The 24,675-nt window shown below is 58.5% G+C and overlaps 1 protein-coding gene across 1 annotated transcript; it reads right to left on the bottom strand.

The window, feature by feature from the left end:
* Window positions 1-716: 716 nt before the first annotated feature.
* On the bottom strand, window positions 717-22,860 carry MMP15 (matrix metallopeptidase 15). Its single transcript, XM_012447847.2, has 10 exons — window positions 22,099-22,860; window positions 10,541-10,689; window positions 9,837-9,965; window positions 8,040-8,347; window positions 7,532-7,693; window positions 6,374-6,618; window positions 5,873-6,011; window positions 4,843-4,993; window positions 4,572-4,687; window positions 717-2,621 (listed from the first exon to the last, which is right to left on the bottom strand). The coding sequence occupies exons 1-10, from the start codon at window positions 22,258-22,260 to the stop codon at window positions 2,182-2,184; spliced, it is 2,001 nt and encodes a 666-aa protein (XP_012303270.1). The 5' UTR covers window positions 22,261-22,860; the 3' UTR covers window positions 717-2,181.
* Between the last annotated feature and the right edge of the window lie 1,815 nt (window positions 22,861-24,675).

Below are 24,675 nucleotides of genomic sequence, written 5' to 3'. Positions count from 1 at the left end.
GGGGGTGCGACCCCTACTGTGGCGAATCACCACATTCCTGGGGCCCAGGCCAGTATCTAAGAGGCTTGGCCAAGAGCACGGACATGTGGGCTAAGGAGGACCTCTGGCTCCGCGGCCAGGCTGATTCAAGGGATGGTGACGCCTCAGTCTCCTGCCCTCCGGGGTATCACTTGCATCCTGCACAGGCCTGGGTGGGATTTTCTGCTTCTCAAAGATGAGAGGGCAGGCCTTGGGTGCCCCCACTCTGAGCAGCATGTGTGGGGAAGGGAACTTTTGGAATCAAAATGGCACCATTTCCCATCTCTCTCTGTGCCCTGCTCTGGGCTCCCATCAGGGTGGGCCTTCAGGCCCACCTGAACCCAGCCTGGGAGGCCTGGCCTGCCTCTTCCTCCCTGCTAGACAGACAGGCAAGCTGGGTTGCGTTTTCTCAGCAAGAACAAATGGCAAACTAACTCTATACTCCTTCCCTGCTCCGCCCCGCCAGGGTGACCCCAGGTGCCCTGCCTCTCCCTTTTCTGGACTCTCGAGGGCAGCCTTAAGCTCCGCCCCTCCCAGGGCCTAGTTTCCAAGGGTCATCGTGAAGGAGCCTCCACAGAATTGGAACAAGTTCTTGGTGCTGAGGTCAAGCTCCCTAACCTCGCAAGGGCTGGACCCCCGCCCCCTGCATGCTCTTCCAGCTGGAGGCTCCAGCCCAAGGCCTTACAAACAAGGACACATTTGCCGGCTGTACAATTTATTCAGTGCACATTATTTACAGAAATAATTGTATGGAGGTGGACACGGAACCCTCGCAGCCCCACCCCTTGGCTGGCTCTCTGGTTCTGCAGGGGGCAGAAGCTGCTGGACCCACACGTGGTGCCAGCGCACGAGAAACCACTCCCAGAGGTCAGCAGAACCCCTTACCCCCAAGGCGCCTCAGGGATCCTGGGTGGCAGACCCCATTCACTCAGGGACATGGGGAAGCAGAGCCAGTTGTACAGTACCATTTTCCACAGCAGCCATGGCCTCCTGCTTGCTTTGGGAAGGAAAAGAGGAAGGAGGCATCTCCGCCCTCAGGGCCCAGCCCAGGAGCAGGGCAGCCTCTTAGGCCACGGTGGGGGCTCCTTTCGGGGGTTCACAGTCTGATGCGCTGCTGGCCTATCCCCAACAGCATCTCTCCTCCCAGTACGCTGAGAGGACAGGGAGCTGGAGGGGAGGAACCTCTCATACCCAGTGCCTGGCACTGTGGGCACCCACATAGGTGGGCACCCATCTGTGGACATCCACTGCCCAGGCCTAGACACCCATCAGCCCCCTCTCCTGGGGGCTCAGGACACTGGCAGCTGAAGCCTGAGGCAGCTGGAGCTCAGGCCTCTAGGTTGGTGGCGTGAATGGGAGAGGGAGGGAGGAGGCGCAGGGAAGGAACAGGGGGTTCTAGCTCAGGGAGGTATCTCTGCTACGGGCGAGGCTGCTGCCACCCAGGGAGAGGGGCCTTGGCAGACTCCTTTTGGTCCATGGTGAGGCAGGCCCACGGCCCTTTCTCCAGAGAGGGAAGAGGGGTGGGCCCCAGGGGAGGTGGGAGCTGGGAGCTGCTGCTGGGGGTGGGCTGGGTTCTCAGGCACGAGGAGCCAGGCTCGCTGAGACTGTGAGAAGTGGGTTGGGAAGGAACCAAGCTTCAACTCAGGCTCAGGGGCCACGGCCCATCTCCCTTCCATGTCCCCTTTGGCCTGGGGCTGCCCCTGGGTGGAAAGCTCTTCCTAAGGCCCAGAGAGACTCACTTGGGACGGAGGGGATCCAGGGGGGCTGGCCCGTCTCCAACTGGGCAAAGGGAGCCTGCAGTTACGGTCCTGGGCTCGGGCTGAGGAGGGGCTGCTCTTCCAATGTGGGCCTCTGCCCTCTGCTCCTCTGCCAAGTCAGAGGATGATGGGGGGTGTTCTAATTCCCTGACTGGAGCGGAACTACATTCAGAAAACTCTAAACACCCTGCTCCGGTCAGGGAAACAGAAACAAATGGTTAAGGTGCCAAAAACAAAACAAAACACCTGGGCATAAATAATGAGGGCAGGGCAGACAGGGTGTGTGAGGGTTGGGAGGGGCCCCAGCCTGGGGGCGGAGGGAACCCCCAGGAGTCATCTCAGAACCACAGGCGCCGCAGTGGGCCCTGTGGGCCCCCTGAGCACCGTGAGCAGGAGCGCTGGATGCTCAGACCCACTCCTGCAGCGAGCGCTTGCAGTAGAGCAGCACCCGTGGAGCGCCCTTGCGCTGCATCTGCACCAGCGCGTAGGTGAGGCCCAGGACGCAGAGCAGCAGCAGCAGCGGCACCAGCACCATTACCACGTTCAAGGTCCGCGCCACCTCCTCCATCTGCACCACCACGCGGCTGCCTCCATCCTTGTCAGCCCCGGTCCCGAAGTCCCCCTCTCCATCGCCCACGTCACCCTCTGCACTGTCCACCCCGGGCTCTGCGCCCCCATGGGGGTTGAAGGGCGGCCGGGCCACATCAGGCCATCGGGGGCCTGGCTCCACGTGCTCCTGGCAGCCCATGAAGTCCCGCAGGATGGACTTGGGGTAACCAGGCTCCATCCGCAGGCGGTCATTGTGGAATTTCCAGTATTTGGTGCCCTTGTAGAAGTAGGTATAGGCTGCAGGGACAAGGAGGCCAAGAGTGGCTTCAGGCAGAGCCCCAACACCAGTGGGATCCTCAAAAGCCAGGACATGCTGAGGGCTTTATTTATTTATTGAGACGGAATCTTGCTCTGTCGCCCAGGCTGGAGTACAGTGGCTTGATCTCGGCTCACTGCAACCTGCCTCCCCGGTTCAAGCGATTCTCCTTGCCTCAGCCTCTGAGTAGTTGGGACTACAGGCGCCCACCACTACGTCCGGCTAATTTTTGTATTTTTAGTAGAGACAGTGTTTCACCATGTTGGTCAGGGTGGTCTCGAACTCCTGACCTTGTGATCCGCCCACCTCAGCCTCCCAAAGTACTGGGATTACAGGCGTGAGCCACCGCGCCTGGCCATGCTGAGGGCTTTAAAACATCTTTCTTCTTCTCATTTGCTTCTCTGAGCATTTTCAAATCTGCCTCTTCTCAACTTACAGGAGCCAGACTGAGGCTCAGAGGGTTTTGGGCCAAGGGCAGGACTAGAACCCTGGGCTTCCTGACCAGACTGACATTAGCTGGGGCAGGGCCTAGAAGGGTCTTACAGCCTGCTGGGATGGGGGCTGCAGTCAGGGACCCTGCTGCCTCATCCCAGAACCGGCTTTACCTCATACCACAGAGGTCGGGGTCTTGCTCAAGGCCACACAGCACCCTACAGTTATTCTAGAGTGGAAGGAACCTGGTGCTCCCCTGGGCTGGCTCTCTGGCCTTGGGCACCATGCCAGCATCCCATCAACATGAGGCAGGGCCCAGGTTTCAATCAAGGGGTGAGCACAAGAGATCAGAGCGGCTGCAGAGTGCCAAGCTCACATACAGAAGCTGTGTGACCGGCCTGAGCACTGGCAAAGCAGGCAGGGTCTCCCCTGAGTCACCCAGGCTGGGGTGTAGTGGCAAAATCATGGCTAACTGTAGCCTCGACCTTCTAGACTCAAGCAATCCTCCCACCGCAGCCTCCTAAGTAATTGGGACTATAGGTGCAAGCCACTACACCCGGCTGATTTAAACATTTTTTTTGTAACTATGTTATCCAGGCTGGTCTTGAACTCCTGGACTCAAGTGATCCTCCCGCATCACCATGTCTCTTCAAGAGCTGGGATTACAGGCGCGAACCACTACACCTGGCTGGTTTTTTTTGAGACCGAGTCTCCCTCTGTTACCCAGGCTGGAGTGCAATGGCGCGATCTCGGCTCACTACGACCTCTGCCTCCCAGGTTCAAGTGATTCTCCTGCCTCAGCCTCTTGAGTAGCTGGGATTACAGGCATGTGCTACCATGCCCAGCTAATTTTTACATTTTTAGTAGAGACAGTGTCTCACCAAGTTGGTCAGGCTGGTCTCGAACTCCCGACCTTGTGATCTGCCCGCCTTGGCCTCCCAAAGTGCTGGGATTACAGGTGTGAGCTACTGTGACGGCCCCGGTTTTTCTTAAGTGCACTAAAGACCTTGCTAGAGAAATAGAAGAGGCACAGCTCCCTGTCTCTTAGTTATAATGACAGAGACAAGGCTTTCATTCTAGGTAGATATCCTGGGAGGATTTTCATCCCCTAACACTCTGAGCCACGCCTGACCCACTCAGGCTCAAGGCTCCCCTAGGATAGCCTGGGGGCAGCTGGCTTCTGCGGGCATCAGGGCAGTGCTGAGCTCCAGCTCCGACACAGGCAGGACTGGGCTGGAATCCTGACCCTGCACCTTCCTGGCTGTGTGATTTGGCACACTCTGCTAAAGCTTGCTGGTTTATTAGTTTGCCTATCTGTAAAAAGGGAATTTTAACTATTCAGGGTGTCAAGCTAGGTAAGCTCCCAGCCCAGAGCATGACACAGCATGTCCCACATACACACCATTACAATGCTGGTGACATGGGGCAAGCCCTGACCCATGGTATGTAGCAGGAGGTATGGTATGTGCTGGGCAAACTGGGAGGGGCTGGCCAGGTACCTCCATCATTGCTCAGGAAGGCCCCTTTAGGGGAGGCAGGGATCCCTTGCCAGACGCTGATGGGCTTGGGGTATCCAGGGTCTCCACGCTGCGTCTCCTCATTGAAGCGCCAGTACCTGTGACCAAAAGCATCAGGCTGTGGACCTCAAGACCCTGCATGGGCCAGGACCCATTAATTCCCCACAGGCAATGGATTCTTTATGGGTACGCCTGAGGTTGAGGAGGGCGTAACTGGGTCCTTCTCCCCTTGGGGAGGGGATGTACTGCTCACCTGTCCTCTTGGAAGAAGAAGGTGTGACCCGTGGGCTCCCACCAGATGGCTGTGTCGATGCGGTCATAGGGGATGCCCCAGCCATAGTTGGTCAGCGGCTGTGGGTAGCCAGGTTCTAGGTTCGCTTCTCGAAAGAGCCAGTAGCGGTCACCTGCAGGATGGGTGGGAGGCGGAGTGAGGACAGGCCGGGGGCTGAGAGGTGTGTGTGGGAAAAGAATGCTCTTCTGTGCCCGCAAATCCCTTCACATCCACTGCCATCCCCCTAAAGCACACAAAAACACTCTCACTCCCTTCTGCACACCTGTGACAACATACACTGCGGTCACCCACGCATCACACATTGCACTCACAGACACCTGAGGCACACTTGTTCCCATGAGCACGAGTCACCTGCTCACACCCGCACACCCCCCCATGCCACCCACAGTCCTTGCTTCCCTGTGCAAACCCAACCCTGCACATATAGCTCTGTATGGGGAGGGGGCTGCCTGGCCTCTGGGTCTGGGAGCTGTGTCCCTGGAGCACATCCGCAGCCCTCACAGCGTGTGGCCCAGGACTCCCTGCTTTTAGTGTGAGCCCAGCCCTGTCCTCAGGGAGCTCCTGCCTCGATGAAGCTCAGGACAGTGGGGTCCAAGCCCCGGCAGATCCATCACAGGGCGCTGCCCTGCAAGGCCTCGTCTCTGCAGACAGACCACAGAAATCCAGCCCCAGAGTAGGCTGGGGGGCACCTGTTCTTATGAGGATGCAGCCGCAGGAGGCAAAGAGGCAAGGACAGAGGGAAGAGGCTGAGCCCTGTGCTGCATGGGGTGGACAGGCACTTCAAGGCCGCAGGTCCAACCCTGCCCCTGGCCTCTGTCTTCCTCCCATCCCCGCCTTGCTGCCGTGTCCCCACCCTCCCAGAGTGAGCCCACAGTAGGGGCACCGGACCAGACATGCAATGCAGCCCTTCACTTCCTCTTCCCTTGGGTCCAGCAGGGTCAGAGGTCACGGCAGGAAGGCTACCCAGCCCCCTAACCCTACCCTCGCTCACCTTTGAAAAAGACAAAACGACCATCCTGGCGCTCATAGGCAGCACTGATGTCACCAGGCAGGCCACGCCAGAAATGCCCGATGGGCATGGGATAGTTGTCCAGGACGCGGTTGTGCCGGACTCGCCAGAACCAGCGGCCCTGGGGAGGACGTGGTGTTAGCAGGCAGCAGGGCTTGCTGCCTTGGCTGGGAGAGGCGCCGTCCTCAAACCGCCCTTCCCAGGTGAGGCTGGGCCCAGGGAAAGGACACTGAGATGCTGAGGCGGGCAGTGGCTTGGAAAGCCAGGGCTGCACAAGGAACGGGGAGCCCTGAGCCAGGGAGCTGGCACCTGGGCTTGCTGTGTAACCCTGGGCAAGTCCCTCAGCCTCTCGGGCAGCTTTCCTCCCCGTCTAGAGCTGAGGGCTTACTGGCTCCCGGGGTCTGCTGAGTGAGGGTGGGACAGGGGCCTGGAGCAGCCGGGGAGAGCGAGGCTCAGGGACAGGTATGGGAGGCGGGGCCAGACCTTGAACACGAACATCTCCCCTCGAAGCATGGCCACTGTGTCAAAGTCCCCGTCGCAGATGTTGGGGCCATACTGATCGGGCCGCTCTGTGGCTCGGGGTTGGGCTGGGGGGCCCGGCCTTGGGGGCCGCTCTGGCTTCCCACCTGGGGGTTGTGGCTGGGGAGGCTGGTGGTCGGGTCGGCCTGGCCGCCTTGGCATCAGAGTGGGGAGAGGCTGGGTAGGCCGTGGCCGACCATCTGGGGTACCTACAGAGAGGCAGGGGTTCAGAAGTAAGGTCTGTACTCCTACGCAGAACCCTGGGCCCCAGGGCCCCCAGCACAGACCCACCCAGGTGGCAAGTAAAGTCTTGTCCATCAGTAGACCCCTCCCCAACACCCGCCTCCATCCTCTGTGGGACCTGGGTCCTCCTTCCAGCCCCTCCTTGACCTCCCCACACTGGGCTTGGGTCACTGCGCTCCTGAGGCTACCTGCCTGTACATCCCCTTGGGGACATTCCCCTCAGGGTGCCAGCCTGCTCCAGCAGAGGCTCCAGGCCCTGGCTTCAAGCATCTTGGACTCTGCATTTCCAAGTTGCTGGGGATACAGCAAGGGGCGCCCATCAAGTACCCAGTACAGCGGGAGCTGCCAGCCCCAAGGAGGGCTCTGTGTGGGTAGAGTGCATGCCTTGGCCTACTGAACTGGCCCAGGGGACCTCACTGCTGGAGACTTTCTTGGGTGGGCCCTGGGTGGGGGGTGGCACTTGATCAAAGCCACTGGGAAGTGATAAACCAGCAACACTCGGGGCAGAGCTGTGACAGGCTGGGAGTCACGGTGGGAGAGGGTGGGTCCTGGGATCCCCCAGGCACTGGTGGTCTAGTAAGAATACCGCCAAGGGTGAGGAGAAGAGAGGGTCATGAGGAACACTGGTGCCACTTGTGTCCCTTCAAGGCCTCCATCCAGCAGCCACAGCCTCGAGTGAGAGCCAGGCCCTGAAGACAGCCAGCCCTGGGTTTTATTCCCAGCACCACCATTTACTCCCCAAATGATGAGGGCAAGTCACTAATCCTCACTGGGCCTCGGGTTCCTCATCTCCAGAATGGGGATGGCAGTAATGCCTCCTCCTTATCGGGCAGGGACTTGAGAGTGGTATGCTGGGCCCGCTGGCCACAGCGCACGCACCGTAGAGATGCTGGATGCCCTGGAGGTCGTCCTCGGGCAGCTGGAAGTTGTCGATGTCCTTCCATTGGTAGTAGGGAGCCATGATGGCACTGGGGTTGTTGGAGTGCTCCAGCCCCAGTGCGTGGCCCAGCTCGTGCACCGCCACCAGGAAGAGGTTGTTTCCTTTTGGGGAGAGAAGGGAGCAGCACAGTCAGCGCTGGCTAGTCCCAGGACCCGATCACCCTGGGCCCTCCAGGCTGAGGCCACCAGAGACCCTGCCCTTGCTTCCCTCTTGGAAGAGGCTGAGCTCTTTTGGCCTACAACAACCCCATCTGAGAAATGGGTACAATCATCCCTTCTTGCCTCCCCTTTTTGATGGTAGGGCAACAGACTGAAATTGAGTGTAGTGATCCCGAGACCAACCCAGGGAACTCATCCTCTCTTCAGCGGCCGCTGAACCCACTCAGCAGGGCGCTGTGCCCAGCTCCGGCGCCACCTGCCCTGCCCCACCCTGGCCAGCTGTCCTCACCACTCAGGTCAGTGTTGGAGAAGGTCCAGGGCTCATCTGCATCAAAATGGGTGTCCCCGCCCAGGCCAGGGCCAGGGAAATAGGCGTGGGCCAGAAAGCCACCCGAGCCGTCAAATGGCGAGCTGTCGCCGTGGAAGCCAGAGGCAAAGAGTACCATGATGTCAGCCTCCTTCTGCCGCCGAAGCCGGATGTCCTCGTAGGGCACCTCCTGGAAGACCAGGGGCGTGGCCTGCTCCCACACGCGGAAGGCCCTGCGTACTGCCTCCATCGAGTGGTACCAGCCCAGCTTCTGCGTGTAGTTCTGGATGCTGGGGGCAGGTGGGAGATGAGTGAGTCGAGGCGGGGCCAAGGGCCTACTATCGTCTGCTGGCATGTTCCCAAGAATGCACACAAGGTCACCAACAAGCCCGTCAATATCAACTGGCAGTTTGATGTAAATCATAAATTGAATTTGTCAAATCCAGGAGATCATGAAGAGATCACTGAATTAAGATTGCATTGTGGCAAATAAGCTGATTCTAAGTAAGAGAGACATTATGTAAATTAAAATACAGGTGCTATGTGGCCGGAGGAAAGAACTAGAAAACGGGATGCAAATGGGTGAGGTTTGGGAAACACAGGCTGAGCAGTTCTGATGTTGAGCTCCAGGGTCAGGCAGACCTGAGTTCAAGGCCTGGCTCTAACAGTGTCTGTGTGACCTTGGGTAAGTGATTCAGTCTCTCTGATTTCCAGTTTCTTTTTTCTTTTTTGAGATGGAGTTTCACTCTTGTTGCCCAGGCTGGAGTGCAATGGTTTGATCTCGGCTCACCACAACCTCCACCTCCCGGGTTCAAGCGATTCTCCTGCCTCAGCCTCCCGAGTGTCTGGGATTACAGGCATGCACCACCATGCCCAGCTAATTTTGTTTTTAGTAGAGACGGGGTTTCTCCATGTTGGTCAGGCTGGTCTCGAACTTCCGACCTCAGGTGATACACCCGCCCTGGCCTCCCAAAGTGCTGGGATTGCAGGCATGACCTATTGTGCCTGGCTGATTTCCAGTTTATCTGTTAAATTAGAAAAGGGTGCGTGTGTGTGTGGGGGGGGCGGGGGCGGGGGGTACTTTCTTCACAGGGTTCCAGCAAGGATTAGAGGAAGTAGGTTGTAGCCAGAGCCTACATTTGATGAAGTATGGCGAGGCATGCTCTTACTCATATAAATCAGATTCAGCTCCGTGTGCTACAGTAGCTTTCGTTAAACCTGAAGGGAGTATTTTGGCTGGTTGGACCTTGAATTCACTCCGGGGGTTTGAGGTCTAAGTGAACACGGGAGCCGCTCTTCCTTGGGAGATGGAGCTCGAAGTGGGGACAGAGCCAGACTGCCCTTGGGAACAACCACATGGCTCAAGGCACACTTGGCTGGGGAGTTTTCCTGCTCAAGGACTCAGCAAAAAGGATGAGAGTCCCTGATTCAAGGATTCTGCAGGCCACTTGCTACCTGTTCACTTGAGGGATGCCTGGATTCCTCACCCCAGCCACTCCTGCCCCTCACTGCAGTCTGTGCTGGGGCAGTAGCCCAGCTGGGCCCAGTAAAGCCAGCCCATGCCTGCAGGCTGGTGGGAGGTGGGGAAGGACAGAGTGGAAGGAGCTTGAAGGGTCCTGACCTTCCCTTGAGGGAAACTGCCTGTATGTGGCTGGTCTCATCAGCATGGGAGCGGGCTGGACTGTTGAGGCTAGGCACCCTGAGGTGGGCTCTGGGAAAGGAAGCCTGAGGCTCAAACTGCCGAGGAGCAGACACCTCCCTGGGCAGCTGAGCCCCTACCTGAAGGTCAGATGGTGGTTGTTCCACTTCTTCCCGGTGAGGGCATATCGCTTCCGCCGCCGCCGCAGATTGGCTTTCACTCGTACCCCAAACTGATCTGGCACCCCACAGCGGGGCCGCTTCATCCACCTGGAACATGGACACAGAGAGGTGAACACACCTGCCTGTTCTGGCACTGCCTCTTCCAGGCTTCCCAGCTGCCCCTCCTATGACGTGGTGGGGTTGGGGGACTGTCAGCTTCAACTTCCAGTAAAATGGGCTGAGTGCCCAGGAGTGGCTCAGCCAAGGTGAGCCCTTCTCTCCTTATCACTCAGTAATGGAGGGTGGCTCAAGGCCTTCTGTCCTGGATACATTATGCTCTGTGCATTGTTTTCAGGGAGGTGCCTTTAGGTTCATAGCCATGCCTAGCTAGGAATTCCCATCCATAGCACCTGCACTGAGCCTCCACACTCCCTTGGCCATGGCAGACATTACTAATCGATCACTGTGCTCCTTGCTGCCAGGGCCTGGATTCTGCCCCTGGAGATTTCTCAACACAAGGCTATTAGCAGCCACTCCAACCAATCAGAATTGGCACAGAGGACCCAACCATTTGCCATCTCTTATCTAGGCCACTCTTTTCTGGAAACCCCATATGCCAAGGCCTTTTGAGAGCAGGCCAGATGGAGGGCAGGTGCCTGTGGGGTCTGAAGAGGGGGACTCACTTCTTGGTCTCTTCGTCGAGCACACCTGTGACTGGGATCCCGTAGAAGCGCTGCATCTCTGTGAGGGCTGAGGCCAAGATCTGGGCGGAGCGCATGGTGGACATGTGGCGGCTGGGCTGGGGCAGGTAGCCATAGAGCCGCAGCCAGTTCTGCAAAAAAGCCGCAACCCCGTCAGCAGGTCCTGGCACTGCTACCTCCAACCATGCACAGACTGTGCCAACTGCTTCTCACCACCTCCATCACCGCTGCCCTGTCTAAGCCGTCCTCACCTCCTGCCCAGGTGACTGTGTGAGCCTCAGCACCCTCCTCTCTGTTTCCACCTTCCTCATCATCTCTCCTCACGTAAGAGCCAGAACAAACGCCAGGTCTGGCCAATCCTGCTTGGAACCCTCTGAAGATTTCCCATTGCAAAGGAAAAGCCATGTGTACAGGAGCCATAAGGCCCTTACTCCGTGACCACCTTAGCTCTGACCTCGCCACCATCCACCCCAACTGCATGTGGCTTTCATCCTCATTTTCTTCAGGTCGCTGTTTCAGCACCACCTTGTCTAAGAGGTGTTCTCTGACATTTGGCTACCCCTGCAGGCCCTCCTTCCTCCCATGCTTATCACTATCTGAGGCACTGTATATTTCACTCAGGTGTTTGCTGTTTGTCTTCCCCCATTAGGACGGAAGCCATGTCCACAAGGATGGTCCACAGTAGCTGACCTGACTACTGCACTGGCCCCTCCAGGGTGGGCCCTTACCATGCCAAGGAGACTGCTGGGACCCAAAAGGATTCAGAACCTCTTGAGCCTTCACCCTTTGGTACTGCTCCTTACATCTGGAAGCAGTGGACAGATGCAGGTACCACACAGGCTCGAGGCTTGGACAGAAGCCTGACGCCCGGTCCCTGCTCTGCCACAAACTCTTTATTCCCCCATCTATAGAATGGGGCTCCAGCCTCCTTATCTATAGAATAGGGAACCATGGGCTGTTGACGGGGGTGAGGTTTGAGGAAGACAGCTTTGGAAAAAGCTGGTACACAACGGGTGTGCCCTTCCCTTTCCAGGGCTCACGTGGCAAGTCTTCTCATCCATCCACCCACCCACCCTGCCAGATGTTTCTGAGCACCCTCTGTGCCAGCTGGAGGACTAGGCTGAGGCATCTTGGCCTTCAGGAACTTACAGTCTCCCTGGGAGACCCAGCACACCCATAAAGCAAGGAACCTACACCCCACAAGTTGCATGGCTAAGCAAGAGGGCAGAGCCAGGCCGAGCTGTGGTAGAGAGGGAATTCTGCCCTGCTCGCTTCATGTCCTCAAGCCCTCAAGAGCACGGTGACTGCCATGGCAGGCAGTCTGACTTCTCTGGGAGTCTGGGGGTCTCCAGAATGAGAAGCTCTTAAGGCCTGCCCCCTGAGTGCTCTGGGAGGTGAGGGCTGCCCCAAGGGTCCAGGGAGCAGGGCAGTAGCTGGACACGGTGGTTGCTTTAGGCTGACAGCCATATTGGCCTGCTAGGCCACACTCACATATCTGCCTGCCACCAACGTCACATCTAATACCTCAGGCACTTGCTGTCTCGTTGCAATCCACTGGCCCAGCCCTGGCACCCGGCCAGGCCCCTGGTGTGGCTGGGCAGGCCAGCTCAGCGGCACCCAGGCTGCTCATAGACGGAGCAGCTGCTGGGCCAAGGAGGGCAGCCTGGAGAAGCTGCTGGGGTTGCAGACTGGATGCGTGGCCACAGCTTGGAGGCCTCTTAGGACCCGGGAAGCAGCCCCAGAGCAATGAGGTGGAAACACGGAGCTGAGAAACCACCAGCTCTGGGGACAGGCAGAGGGAGGCGGCCCCTGGCTTGGCTGTTTCCGAGGTATGGCTCCACCTCCTTATCTCTCAGTCAGTTATCAGTAAAAGGCGGGTAGCATCAGGACCTGCCTTATGGCCTGGGTTTCTCAGAGGATGAAATGGGAACGTGCACTTTAGTGCCCGACACCATCCTCAGCAGCAGATAGTTCTCAACAAATGTGCAAATGACAAAGACCAGGGGCCTGTGTGGTTATCCCTGGGGCAGGCAGCCTTTGGCCTCCCACCAAGAGGGCTGATGGGCCAGGCTCCACCAGGACCCCAGAGTAGGGGGAGGCAGGAGCCCCCCAGGGCCTCTCCACCAGCACTCCTCACCTTTCTGGCCCTGGACGCATTCCCACAGCTCAGTAAGATACTGGAATGTCGTGGGTACCCTCCCTGTTCTTCCCAAGCATGGGAAACCTCTCCCAAGTCTCCTGTGCTGGGGGGGCGGTGTAGAGTGGCACATCCACCATTTTTAAAGGACAGTTTCCCTGAAGGTGCTTGGGGAGATCCAGACGGCAAGGCCGTGATGCTCAGCCAGCTCTAATGGCAAGGGGAATGCAGCTGGAGGCCGGGGGAGTGGCGGGGGACTGGCTGCAGCAGATGAGGGCACCTCCACATCACCTATTTGCATAAGGTAAAAATATCTCTGGGAGTGCAATCATGGGCCACTGAGGGGTTGATTAGCAGTATCTGCAGAGTGACAGGAGGGGAGGGCGGGGGAGGCTCAGGCTGGGGCCCCAGGGAAGAAAGCAAGGAGCTGGTCTGTCTGCAGCAAAGAGCTCCAGAGACCAGCAGAGGGGACAGGGCAGAGGAGTCCCTTCAACCCCAGGGCCAGCTTAGGGGCTGCCAGGAGGGTTCCAAGGGCACTATGGACCTTCCACACAGACAAGCAGTATTAAGTTCCAGGGAAGTGAAGAACTGCCATCTTGCTATCAGCCAATCTTGCTTCCTCAGCCACCCCTTGGGCAGTGGTCAGGGAGTAGGGGGCGGTGGTAGGCCTTGGCGCAGACCAGCCGAACCTCTGGATGACAAGGCGAAGCCGACAGAGACTGCCTGAGTGGTGAAGGCATGCTCAGGGTGGATGAATGCCAAGTGCCCATAAATCTGCCCGGGTGGCAGCAGTATCACCCATAGGGCTGTGAGCTTCCTCCTTTCCCCAGTGTCCAGGAATGTTTTCTGGCACCTTCCTGCCACACTAAGCAGGAGACAGCTTGGAACACAGGAGGGAACAGACAGCAGGGGGTGGGGCTGCAGGTGCTGTTGCCTCCAGGTGGGCAGGGTGGGGAGTTTGCTGAGCTGCTCTGCTGCCACTGGGCAAAAGGCGAGGATGAGTCCCCAGGTCACAACCCCCAGTCCCAAAGTGTTCAAGCCCTTGATGCTCCTCCTGGTGACTGTGAAAACTGTCCCTAATACAAGGAACCTCTTCCTGTCACCTAGAGTCACAGGTGGGCTGAGCCAAGTTGGGGAAGCTTTGCTTCTCAGGTGAGGAAACCGAGGCTCAGAAAGTCTGTCAATGGCAGCGTAGGGCAGGATTTGAAGCGGGATTTGGTTTCTTCCGCCACCAAGGCCACTGTCTAATAAATGGGAGGGAAGAAGGGTGCTGAGACCATGAGGGCCCCTCCCTTCTACAGCTTGGGGTGTGGGCTGCTGTGGGAGGCCCCAGCCACTGTGGTCTTCTCAGCCATTTCCTTTTTTTTTTTTGCGACAGAGTCTTGCTCTGTCACCTGGGCTGGAGTTGTAGGAGTGCAGTGGCTCAATCTCTGCTCGCTGCAACCTCTACCTTCCGAGTTCAAGCGATTCTTCTGCCTCAGCCTCCCAAGTAGCTGGGACTATAGGCGTGTGCCACCATGCCCAGCTAATTTTTCTATTTTTGATACAGACAAGGTTTCACTGACCTCAGGTGATGCACCCGCCTTGGCCTCTCAAAGTGCTGGGATTACAGGCTGAGCCACCATGCCTGGCCAATTTCTTTCTTGACCTCCAGACCCCATCCCATTAGTATTTACTCATACTTCAGGTGAGTGGCTTGAAGGTGTGGGGCTACCAGGTATCCAGAGGGGAGAAGCCCTCATGGCCCCAGAGCCTTCCTTCCCTCCCATTGGACAGTGGCCTTGGTGGTGGAAGAAACCAAGTCCTGCTTCAAATCCTGCCCTATTCTGCCACTGACAGACTTTCTGAGGCTGTTTCCTTACCCAAGAAGCAAAGCTTCACCCATTTGGCTCACCCCACCTGTGATTCTAGGTGACAGGAAGAGGTTCCTTGTATTAGGGACAGTTTTTACAGTCACCAGGAGTCAGAAGGGGGGTTCCTGGCCCTTGGGCCACAGGAGAGGCCATAAACATAGCACCTGAGTCTGGCATGGGCCAGGCCACCCATTCCAGCCCCCAGTGAATGCTCACAACCACTCCTGAAAGGTGGATTTGTGACCATTCTCATGATACAGACAGCTAGGTTCAGAGATAGTGAGTGCCTCACTCAGGGTCACAGAGCTGATCTGGGCTGGACCAAGCTGCTTCTGAAGCATCACCTGCTCCTCTTGGCCTCAGGCTGGGGACACTAGGCCTTTCTTAGGAGCAGTGCCCAGCACAGCACGGGGAAGGGTGGCCTAATCCTCCCCACACCCAGCATCTCCAGCCGGGTCTGGGCGCCGGGCCATGTTAGTCCGCCCTCCCCCACGGGCTGCTGAGAGGGTTGGTGTGAGAAGCTGCTAGATCAATACAGTGCAGTGAGCAGCCGCCACAGTGGAGGAGTGGGGGTGGGGTGGGGGAGGGGGCGAGCGTCTGCTGCTACTGCCCCAGCCGGCCCTTCCAGCTCCTCTAGCACTCAGATCTGTGAAGCTGGCGGGCAGCCCCCTCCTACGGGCCCTTATCAGACCCCAGGCAATAAGGATACTTTCTACTGGGCTCTGCTTTGCCTCTGTCACCCAGGTTCTCTCTGCAATCTGAGCAGACCCAGGCAGAATTGCCCAGTCAGGCACAAAAGAAGCCTTGTCAAGGCTGCCAGCGAGGGATCCGGCCCCCAGACCTTTTGTGGCCTTGTGAGGTCCTCACCATGCCCATCTCCCCTACCCTGTAGTCTTGGTATTGAGGGCTCTAGGGAGCAGGCCAAGGCTGTGCCCAGCTCTGTACTCCCAGCCACTGGGCACAGAGCCTGTGCTGAATGGGATGAATCCCGGGGGAGGCAGGGAGCCTGCAGGAGGCAGGGTGTGCACTCCAGGCCCATACGGCCCACCTGATCAGCAGACCTGTGCCAAGAGTCCACTCACCAGCTGGGTGGCCCCAATACCATCAAGCCCAGCCACCCCCGAGGCCTCCATGGACTACAGCTGGACAAAGACTCATCCAGCCTGCATCCTGCAGACGGGGCGCTCACTGCTACCCAAGGCAGCCATGCTTTCTCCAGACACCGACTGTTAGCCCTTCCTCAGGCTGAGCAGAAGTCAGCCTCCCAGGGCTGCCCCTTGGTCCTGACTGCTTCTCCACATAACAGACCTTTGAGCAACAGAAGATGGCTAGGAGAACTTTTCTGAGCCTTAGTTCCCTCCTCTGCAAAATAGTGCCAAGATCATCACTCCGACCCACCACGAGGGGTTGAGAGCATAAATGGCACGACTACCCCCAAGGCCAGTAAAGAAAGGCGGCACCAGGCCGGGCACGGTGGCTCACGCCTGTAACCCTAGCACTTTGGGAGGCCAAGGCAGGTGGATTGCCTGAGCTCAGGAGTTCAAGACCAGCCTGGGGAACACAGTGAAACCCAGTCTCTACTAAAATACAAAAAATTAGCTGGGCATGGTGGCGTGCACCTGTAATCGCAGCCACTTGGGAGGCTGGGACAAGAGAATCACTTGAACCTGAGAGACGGAGGTTGGGTTGAACTAAGATCGTACCACTGCACTCCAGCCTGGGTGACACTTAAAAAAAAAAAAAAGGCCGGGCGCGGTGGCTCACGCCTGTAATCGCAGCACTTTGGGAGGCCGAGGCGGGTGGATCACGAGGTCAAGAGATTGAGACCATCCTGGCCAACATGGTGAAACCCCGTCTCTACTAAAAATACAAAAAAATTAGCTGGGCATGGTGGCGCGTGCCTGTAATCCCAGCTACTCAGGAGGCTGAGACAGGAGAATTGCCTGAACCCAGGAGGCAGTTGCGGTGAGCCGAGATCGCGCCGCCATTGCACTCCAGCCTGGGTAACAAGAGCGAAACTCTGTCTCAAAAAAAAAAAAAAATGCAGGCAGCATCGAGCCAGGTCCTCTGTGGTGGATTGCTCACTACCTTTAGAGGCAGCGTGGTCCACATTTCAACAGTTCTAGGACACACATGCTTAGTTTGGGCTTAAATCTGCTCCCTCTCATAGGTCTTAAAGCGAGTTGCGGGTGGGGGCTGGGACTCTGGGTGCTGGGGAAGTCCAGCAGGAGAAGCAGGAAGGAGGCAGGCATCTTGAGATCTGGCCACTTCTTGACCCCACAGCCTTCTAACCTGCCCCACACTCCTTAACCTAGAGGAAAAAACAACTGGGTTCCCTGGCCAGTGGGCGGGGTGAAGAGGCCTCTGTTTGCCAGGAGTTTTGGGCCTGGCTGGGGGCCAGGCCTTGGGTCCTCATCTGGAAACCTCCCTGCAGGTGCTGACTCCTAGACGGGGCTGTCCACAGGGCAGAGCCTGGGTGGCTGGACAGGTGGGGGCAAGGCTGGGTGGGCTTGGGGAGGGCTTTTGGCTCACATAGCTTAGGCGTAACCTCAGAAACCTCCTTCCCAGCAGAATTCTGCCACAGGATGGCACCCTAGGCTCTGACTTGCAGCCTTTTTTTTTTTTTTGAGACAGAGTCTTGCTCTGTCGCCAGGCTGGAGTGTAGTGGTGCAATCTCAGCTCACTGTAACTTCTGCTCCCGGGTTCAAGCGATTCTTCCGCCTCAGCCTCCCACATAGCTGGGACCACAGGCGCATGCCACCACGCCTGGCTAATTTTTCTATCTTTAGTAGAGACGGGGTTTCACCATGTTGGCCAGGATGGTCTCAATCTCTTGACCTCGTGATCCGCCCACATCGGCCTCCCAAAATGCTGGGATTGCAAGTGTGAGCCACTGAGCCCAGCCAACCTGCAGCCTGTAAGCCAGCATGGGGTTGGGAGCTTGGGCTCCAAGGCAGACTGAGCTGGGTCCGAATCTAAGCTTTGCCACTCCCTGGCTATGGAATGTGAGGGTAATTTCTCTTGACTCACAGTATTAGTCTCCTCTTCTGTACAACAGGGTAAGGACAGTGTCTACACTTGAAGAGTGAATACAAGGATTAAATGTGAAAATGCTTACAAAACATCCCTAGGCTGTGTTCAGGACAGACATAAATATGTTGAAGGTGCTCAAAAATAACGCCTGGGCCTCCCTGGGCCCCCATGCCGGCCACTGTGCACGGTGTTTAGTGCTTTGCACGTACATGCAATGAATCTCCCCAGTAACTCCATCAAGCAGACATACTATTGCTATTCCCTTTTTATAGGGATCCTGAGGTTCATACAGGTTCAGCGACTTGCCCGACAGTAAATGCCATTCGCTTCTGTCACTGTGTTTTGCACTATTTTGCATGAGTCTCCTATGTACCAGGCACCATACTCATAAATGCTGAACATGGAGTTGGGCTCTCACCCCTACAGGGTGACGTCACTCCTAGGGGAAGGACAAGGCAGTGCCAGTGCCCTGGAGGGCCAACCTAGACCCCGGCCTTCATCACCACCAGCCGGTGACAGCAGGATGTGGGGCATCTCCAGAGGCTGGCGAATGGCTGGTACCAGGGTCTCATCCACCTGTCCTGACACTGGAGGCTGAGTTGGGTCTCTTCCCACTTTTTCTTCCATTCCTACCAGGGCAATGGGATTAGAGAAGAGGCATCCCTCTTTGCCTCTGGGATCCAGGCCCAGCTCCATAACTTCTGGTCTCAGGAATCCCTGGAACCAGTGTCTGTCTGTAGAGCAGCCCTATCTGAGCTGTCACTCAGGGCTGTCCAGTCAGATGGTGCCTACTGTGTCTTAGGCCTGGAGCGTTCAGCTGCCCTTAGGGTCCTGATCCTCACACTCACAGGTGGGCTTCTCCCAGAACCCTCTTTATAATGGAGAAAGATACGAGCAGAGTCCCCAATCCCTCTCTGTCTTTGCTGACTCTGAGAACATATCTCCAGGCCCAAAGCATTGCCCCTGCTGGAGTGTCCAAGCGAAGGAGCCACTCAAGCCTTGGGATGATACGGAGGATACCCATTCTCATCTGATCTGGAAAGCAGTGGTGCTCACAGTGACCACCACAGCTAGCCTGAGGCAGATGGCAAACTCCCGGCAGGGCAGAGGTGATGATGGCAGGGAACATCTAGATCAAACAATAAAAGGGCCACAGAGGGGCAGCCAGAACAAATGGCTCAGCAGGCTCAGGAGGCGGGGCCTTTCCCACACCTGCAGTGTGGTCATCCTGAGTGGGCATGAGCGATGTGGGCAGTGGGCACTGGGCTTCTGGGGAAAGTCTTCTTTTGGGGGTGGGGGTAGTGTGTATTTCCACATTGCTCCTCTCCACATTCATGGATGTCCTTTAAGTACAGACATCCCTTGGGGTGGGGCAAGGGAGGTGTTTGTGTTCAGAGGTCACGATGGGCAGGTCAGGCCAATACACTGCTCAGACAAGGAGCTTACCCTGAGCTGCTCTCTGCAAGGAGACAGATGACTGGCTGGACCCAAGGGCAGCCCCAACTCAGAAACATGGCAAGGGCTGGGTGTGAAGGGTATGGCCTAATGGGATCTTGGTCCCTGGCTGTGCCAATCAGACCAGTTCTCTCTGGGTCTTGACACAGTACAGAGAGGAGGGATTTGCTACTAGCAAGAAAACAGAGTAAAAAGCAGAGACAAGAGGGGAGGGGGGACGATTCAGTTTCTGTAGATTCCCAATGACAAGACTCCGCTGTTAACCCCCTTTTCTTAGCTGGTGGGCACAGATGGCCTCTGTAGTTTTTGCTCCATATTTAAAAGAAAGAGAAGACCAGTGGGACCCCCTGGAGCCAGCATGGAAGTGCTGGTAGAAACTGAAGCGCAGGAGGCCTGAGACTGTGGCTCACCTGAAGGTTGAAATGAGAATTCACACAGACCCCCATCCCTGCCCCTGCCTCATCTGCTCAGTGGCTGAGCAGGCGCTAGGAAGATACTAGTGGGCCTGTTTAGGGAAGGTGGGTGGATTTGTTTTGGTGGTGGTGGCACCACACCTGTGAACTCTGGCAGCCTGAGTCACCTCCACAGGGCAGGCTGAGCGCCTGAATTGTGCCTGGGAGGAGGGGGTATGGGGGGAAGCAGGTGAGATAAGAGCTCCCCAGTGAACCTGGAGATCCTCAGCCCTGCAGGGCAGGAGCAACCTCAGCCGGGTGGGAGTCTGGCCTGGAATGGCTACAGACTGGGACCGGACATACAAAGGAGAATGTGGGATAGGGCAGGGCAGCTCAGTAGTGGGCTGGGGCCTGGTGGGTTGCAGGTGTTTACCAGTTCCTAGCACATGCCAGGCTCCTTGATGTCTCAGCCTCATGTAACTCCTGTGGCTGCCACAGGAGTAGCTCAACTGCCAAGCTACTCCAAGAAGGTCCCAGCCATGACCCAGCTGGAGGCCTGAAGCTGTGCAGATGCTGGGGTGAGGATCAGAGAGCCAGCCCTTCTCTGAGGAAGGGAGGCTTTGGACTCAGGGTGTAGGCCAGGCCCAGGAGTCTGAGGCCACAGCCCCTTGGCAGACAGGCTGGCTGCTGAGGCCATTTGACTCTTTGGGCCCACTTGTGCTCAGACGTGATGGGACTGCAGAAGCAGCCTGTCCCCAAAGCCAAGTGTAGGAGCTAGGACACTCCACCTGTCTCTAGCCCTCTATCTGCATGGCTGCCAACATTCAGGGCTCCCTAAACCTTCCGAGTCTTTTCCAGCCACTGCCCAGGCCCCACCCCAGGAGTAGGGCTGCAGGCCAGCCACAACACCCAGCTTGGGGGCATGGTCTGTGACAAGGCAACCACGCCTTCTTCCCTGGAGGTCCCGAGCTGTGGGCATTCCCTAGCTGGGGGACTGGAGTGAGGGTGAGATGGAACTGGAGAAGCAGGAGAGAGAATGAAGCCCCTCCGACTACAGGTCCCTGCACCCCAGAGCTCCTGGCCAGCTAGGGCACCATTCACAATGCACAGCCATTGAATTCCATCACTGCTTCCTGTGTACAGGGGCCATCCCTAAGTAGATCAGAAACTCAAGGGTGGGATGTTGACTTGAAATTCTTTGGCACTCCAGTCCAGAGTGGCAGGTGGGCCCAAACGCACTCTCTGCCCAGTACTTGGGTCATAGGCTGAGGGGTAATCCTCACCAATAGGAGCCCCCTAAAGCTCCTGCCTGCCTGTGTGAATGCGGTGGGAGAGGGTGGCCAGACCGGGCAAGGGCTGGGCTCTTATCCAGCCTCCTGCCAGGGCCTGGCTCCTTGCAGCTCTCCCTGGCCTGGCTGGGGAGGGAGGGCAGAGCAGGTGGGGAACTGGCTGGGAGGTGTAACTGGAGCCCAGGAGGAATTCCCTGCCCTTCCTCCATGCTTTTATTAAAGTAGGGCGGGGAAGGGCAAGCTTCCATTGGAAAAATCTCCCAGGCAGCCCGGGGAGGTGGGAAAGCCGCCGCGGGCCGGGGAGGGAGCACCAGCCCAGCTGCAAATAGAAACGGTGCTCAGGCCCGCAGCCCGGGCAGCCCAAGGGCACCAAGGCCCAAACGCGGTTCACAGGAGGCGCCGGGCTGCTTCTTTCTCCCTACTCCCCGCCCAATCCTCTCTCTGCCTATCTGGGGCAGGGAGCAGGGTCTTAGACGTCGGGGAAGGCGGACTCTGCTCTTATTCTGGGGCAACAGAGCTGGTGCCTTCAGTGTCCACGCTCGGGAGACACCCTGGAGCTGGGGCACTGGCTGGACCCGGCTCTGCGCCGGGATGCCGCGCCAGGTCACCCGCGAGACACAGCCAGAGCGGAGCCCCAGGAGCGACGCCAGGCGGGCTCCTAGCAAAGAGGCTCGGGGTCCACCCTCTCCAACCCGGGTTTTGGCGTAGGGGCGCTGTTGGGAGGAAGCGCTGTGGAGGCAGGGTCTGTCCTTAGGACCCCGCCCGGGCGTGGCTAGGCTTCCTCGCAAGAGCGCAAGAAAGTCGCCGAAGCGCCCCCGCAACCCCAGTCCGCGGTCTCAGCTGTTTGCACCCCTCCCCCCTATCCCGGCCAGCCGGCACGTTTCGGTATCACCCAGACAGGAGGCCACCTGGGCGGAAGCGATGTTACCCAGTTGCCCAGCTCCTGCTCCGCCGGTGGCTACCCCGAGAGCAGCCCCCTCCCCACTCGCAAAGAGTGCCGCTGCGCGCCAGCCAGGCTCTCGAGGAATTGGCTGCCCGGGAGGGAAGGAAGGAGGGGAGGCAAGAGCTGGGGGCCGCGGAAGCGGCTCCTGGGACACAGGCCGAAAGTCGGGGGTCAGGGTGGAGGATTCAGTTCCCACAACAGGGCTGTAGGAGTAGGGGGGAGGTGCGAGCTCTGCGCCCTCCAGGGTTTGGGAAGAGGTGAGCTGCAGAGGGCGAGCTGGGGAGGGGCAGCCTGCCAGGTCCCTTTTCTTCCCCGCCAGGCCCAGAACACGGGGCACGTCTCCGCTCCTTCCACCTCCACGCCCCAGAGGCGTGTCTCCTCTCCCTCCAAGCCCCAAGCCCCAAGCCCGCAGCCAAAGGGCAGGGCGGGGGTCCTTACCTCGGCAAGGACCTCAGCGTCTTCGGCCACTACGTCAAGGCCCAGGCAGCCCAGAAGCACCAGGAGCAGCGGCAGCAATCGCGGCCGCGCCGCCGCCTCCCGGTCGCCGAGGAGGCTGCCCGTCCAGCCGGCCCGTCCGGGCGCGCTCAGGTCGCTGCCCATGCTCTCGGCGCCCAGCCCGGCCCGAACACTGCACGCGGGGCTCGCTCGCTCGCCGGCGCCGGGTCCTCGCACTCGCCTTGGAAACTTGCGACGCTCCCTGGCTCCTGGCCCGGCTGGCGCGCGGAGGACCTCGGGCTCCGGTCCCCGCCGGAGCCGCCAAGGTCCCCTCGGCAAATTCCCAAGCCCGAGGAGAAGCGGGCAGGGCAGGTCCGGGCGCGCGGAACCAGCTGGAGGGCGAGGGGGCCGGCCGGAGGTGCCCCCCGCGGGGTCCCGCAGCCTCGGCGCCCAGCGCCTGGGGCCCGGCTCCCGAGAGCGAGCGCAACTCCGGAGCCTTTGTCTGGCTCAGCGCTCCGGCCGCCCGGTCCCGCGGCGCCCCCTGCGCGCCCAGCTCCCTCTGTCCATGCCCGGGGCCGGGCGCTGCCCGGAGCGCGCGCCTCCTGGTAGGGGACTATGCTCGCCGCCGCGCCCGACCGGGCCCGGGTCCCCAGGCAGTCCCAGGAGGAGGCGCAGGGAGCCACCCGAGAGAGCGAGCGAGCGAGCGAGGAAGCCAAGGAGCGGGCGCCCGTCGTCCCGCGGCTCCGGGCGCTCCCAACCCTCCTCCCCGCGCGCCGCGGCCGCCGCGCTCTTAAAGGGCCAGTGCGCTCCCAGAGCGCGGACCCAGACGGTGCCCCACCCGGAGGCTTCTCAGGAGCAGGTGCGGGCGGCGGAGGCCCAGCAGGTGGGTGGCCCCGTTTACTCTTCCCAGACGGCGGGAAACCTCTCCAACCTACCCCTCGTCACTCCCAACCCAGCGTCTGGGTGGGGGGGAGCGGAGGTGACCTCCAACTCAACCCCCCGCGGAGGGAGGAAGCGGGGAATGCGTGGTCTCCCTGCTTGGGAGGAATGAAGACTCCTCCTTCTCCTATCTGGTAGTTAGGGGGATACTGAGGCCGAGGGGGACAGGAAGGAGGTCTTAGGGGAGGGACCAAAGAGTCCAGTTTTGGGCTTAAAAAAATCTATATATGGAAATTTGTCAGCTTGAAACCTCTTTTCAAAAGCCCCGGGGTGTCTCTGGCCCTTGACTAACTTTCCTCAGTAGCAAAGTGAGGGTTTTGTGCGCGTCTAGGGCGCGTTGCGGCGGACAAGGGGCAGGTTTAGCAGGGACACGGTTCAAGTTCCGGGTCCGCCCCTTAGCTGCCGCTAGCACGTGGGCAAATTAATCTCTTCGAGCCTCCATTTTCTTATCGGGAACGTGGGGCAAAGAGTTGGGGTTAGGGCGAGGTAAGGCCTCTGGTTCCTGGCCTGGCGCAATAGGTGCCCAGGCACTTTGGCCACTGGCTGGTGCGAGTGAAGTGCGACAGTGCGGCCCAACGCGGCGCGAGGCGGGTGGACACACCTCCCTGCGAAGCCTAACGAGCTGGATTTCATTCTATTCCGGAAGCAGCTTGAGGTCGCGGCGGGGTGGATGCAGGAGGTCAGAGCTAGGAGGCCCGGGTCGAAGGTCCGCCGAGACCCGGGGGCCAGGCCAAGGGCAGCCCTGGCGCGGCGGACTAGCCGGAGGGGTCAGTGGGTGAGGGCGGCTGGCAGGAGGGCGGAGACCGCATTCCTTATCTTCAGACCCGGAAATGGAAGCTGTCCTTACCTGAGGGCGGTTTTCTCTAGAGCAGGCCCTCGGGGCATCCCAGCCGGCCTCACCTCCCGGAAATTGGAAATCAGGAGACCTGGCAGAGCGCCTTAGAGAGGGCGTGTTTTGAACCCTCCTACCAGGCGAAGGTGGAGAGGCTACTGGGGATGTCCTTGGGGAAAAGAAGTCAGAGTTTGGAGAAAGTATCCTGGCAATTTCATCATTTACGTGGACTCACATCTCTGTGGGATCCTTCATCTGGGAAGTGGGTTTCTAAATTCTCCACTTTGAAATTTGCTTTTGGGAAATGTGCAGTGGTCTTCAGACACGGATAACAGGGTTGTCCTTGTTTAACCGACCACATTGCACTCTTTAATGAAATTTAGTTCGGATCAGCCAATTTAAAAAAGTTTGAGGCTAGGTGAAGTGGCTCAAGCCTGTAATCCGAGCACTTTGGGAGGCCGAAGCAGGACTGTTTTAGCCCAGTAGTTCAAGACCAGCCTGGGCAACATGGCAAGACCCCATCTCTACAAAGAATACACAAATTAGCCAAGTGTGGTGGTGCACACCTTGTGGGCCCAGCTACTTGGGAGGCTGAGGTGGGAGGATCACTTGAGTCCAGGAGGTTGAGGCTGCAGTGAGCTATGATCATGCCACTGCCCTTCAGCACAGCTGACAGAGCAAGAGCCTGTCTTAAAAAAAAATAGTTGGTGTTTATGGGGTGAGCTATTAGTAAGAGGAGCCCAGGAGTGAATGGAGCCACATTCTTAGAGGCATTGGTCAGTCAAGTCTGGTGATTGTTTTCTCCCTGT

Source organism: Aotus nancymaae, unplaced genomic scaffold (genome assembly GCF_030222135.1).
Source record: "Aotus nancymaae isolate 86718 unplaced genomic scaffold, 86718_ANA_hifiasm-v0.15.2.pri h1tg000030l, whole genome shotgun sequence".
NCBI lineage: Eukaryota > Metazoa > Chordata > Mammalia > Primates > Aotidae > Aotus > Aotus nancymaae.
The sequence above is the reverse complement of the archived record's forward strand: the minus strand, read 5'-3'. Positions and strand labels throughout refer to the sequence as shown.

Coding starts and splice junctions, on each gene's coding strand:
- MMP15 (XM_012447847.2), bottom strand. CDS start 22,260: ATGGGCAGCGACCTGAGCGCGCCCGGACGGGCCGGCTGGACGGGCAGC. Junction 10,690..22,098: donor ACGCTGAGGTCCTTGCCGAG/GTAAGGACCCCC, acceptor GCTTTTTTGCAG/AACTGGCTGCGGCTCTATGG. Junction 4,994..5,872: donor TCGTTTTGTCTTTTTCAAAG/GTGAGCGAGGGT, acceptor CCCATCCTGCAG/GTGACCGCTACTGGCTCTTT.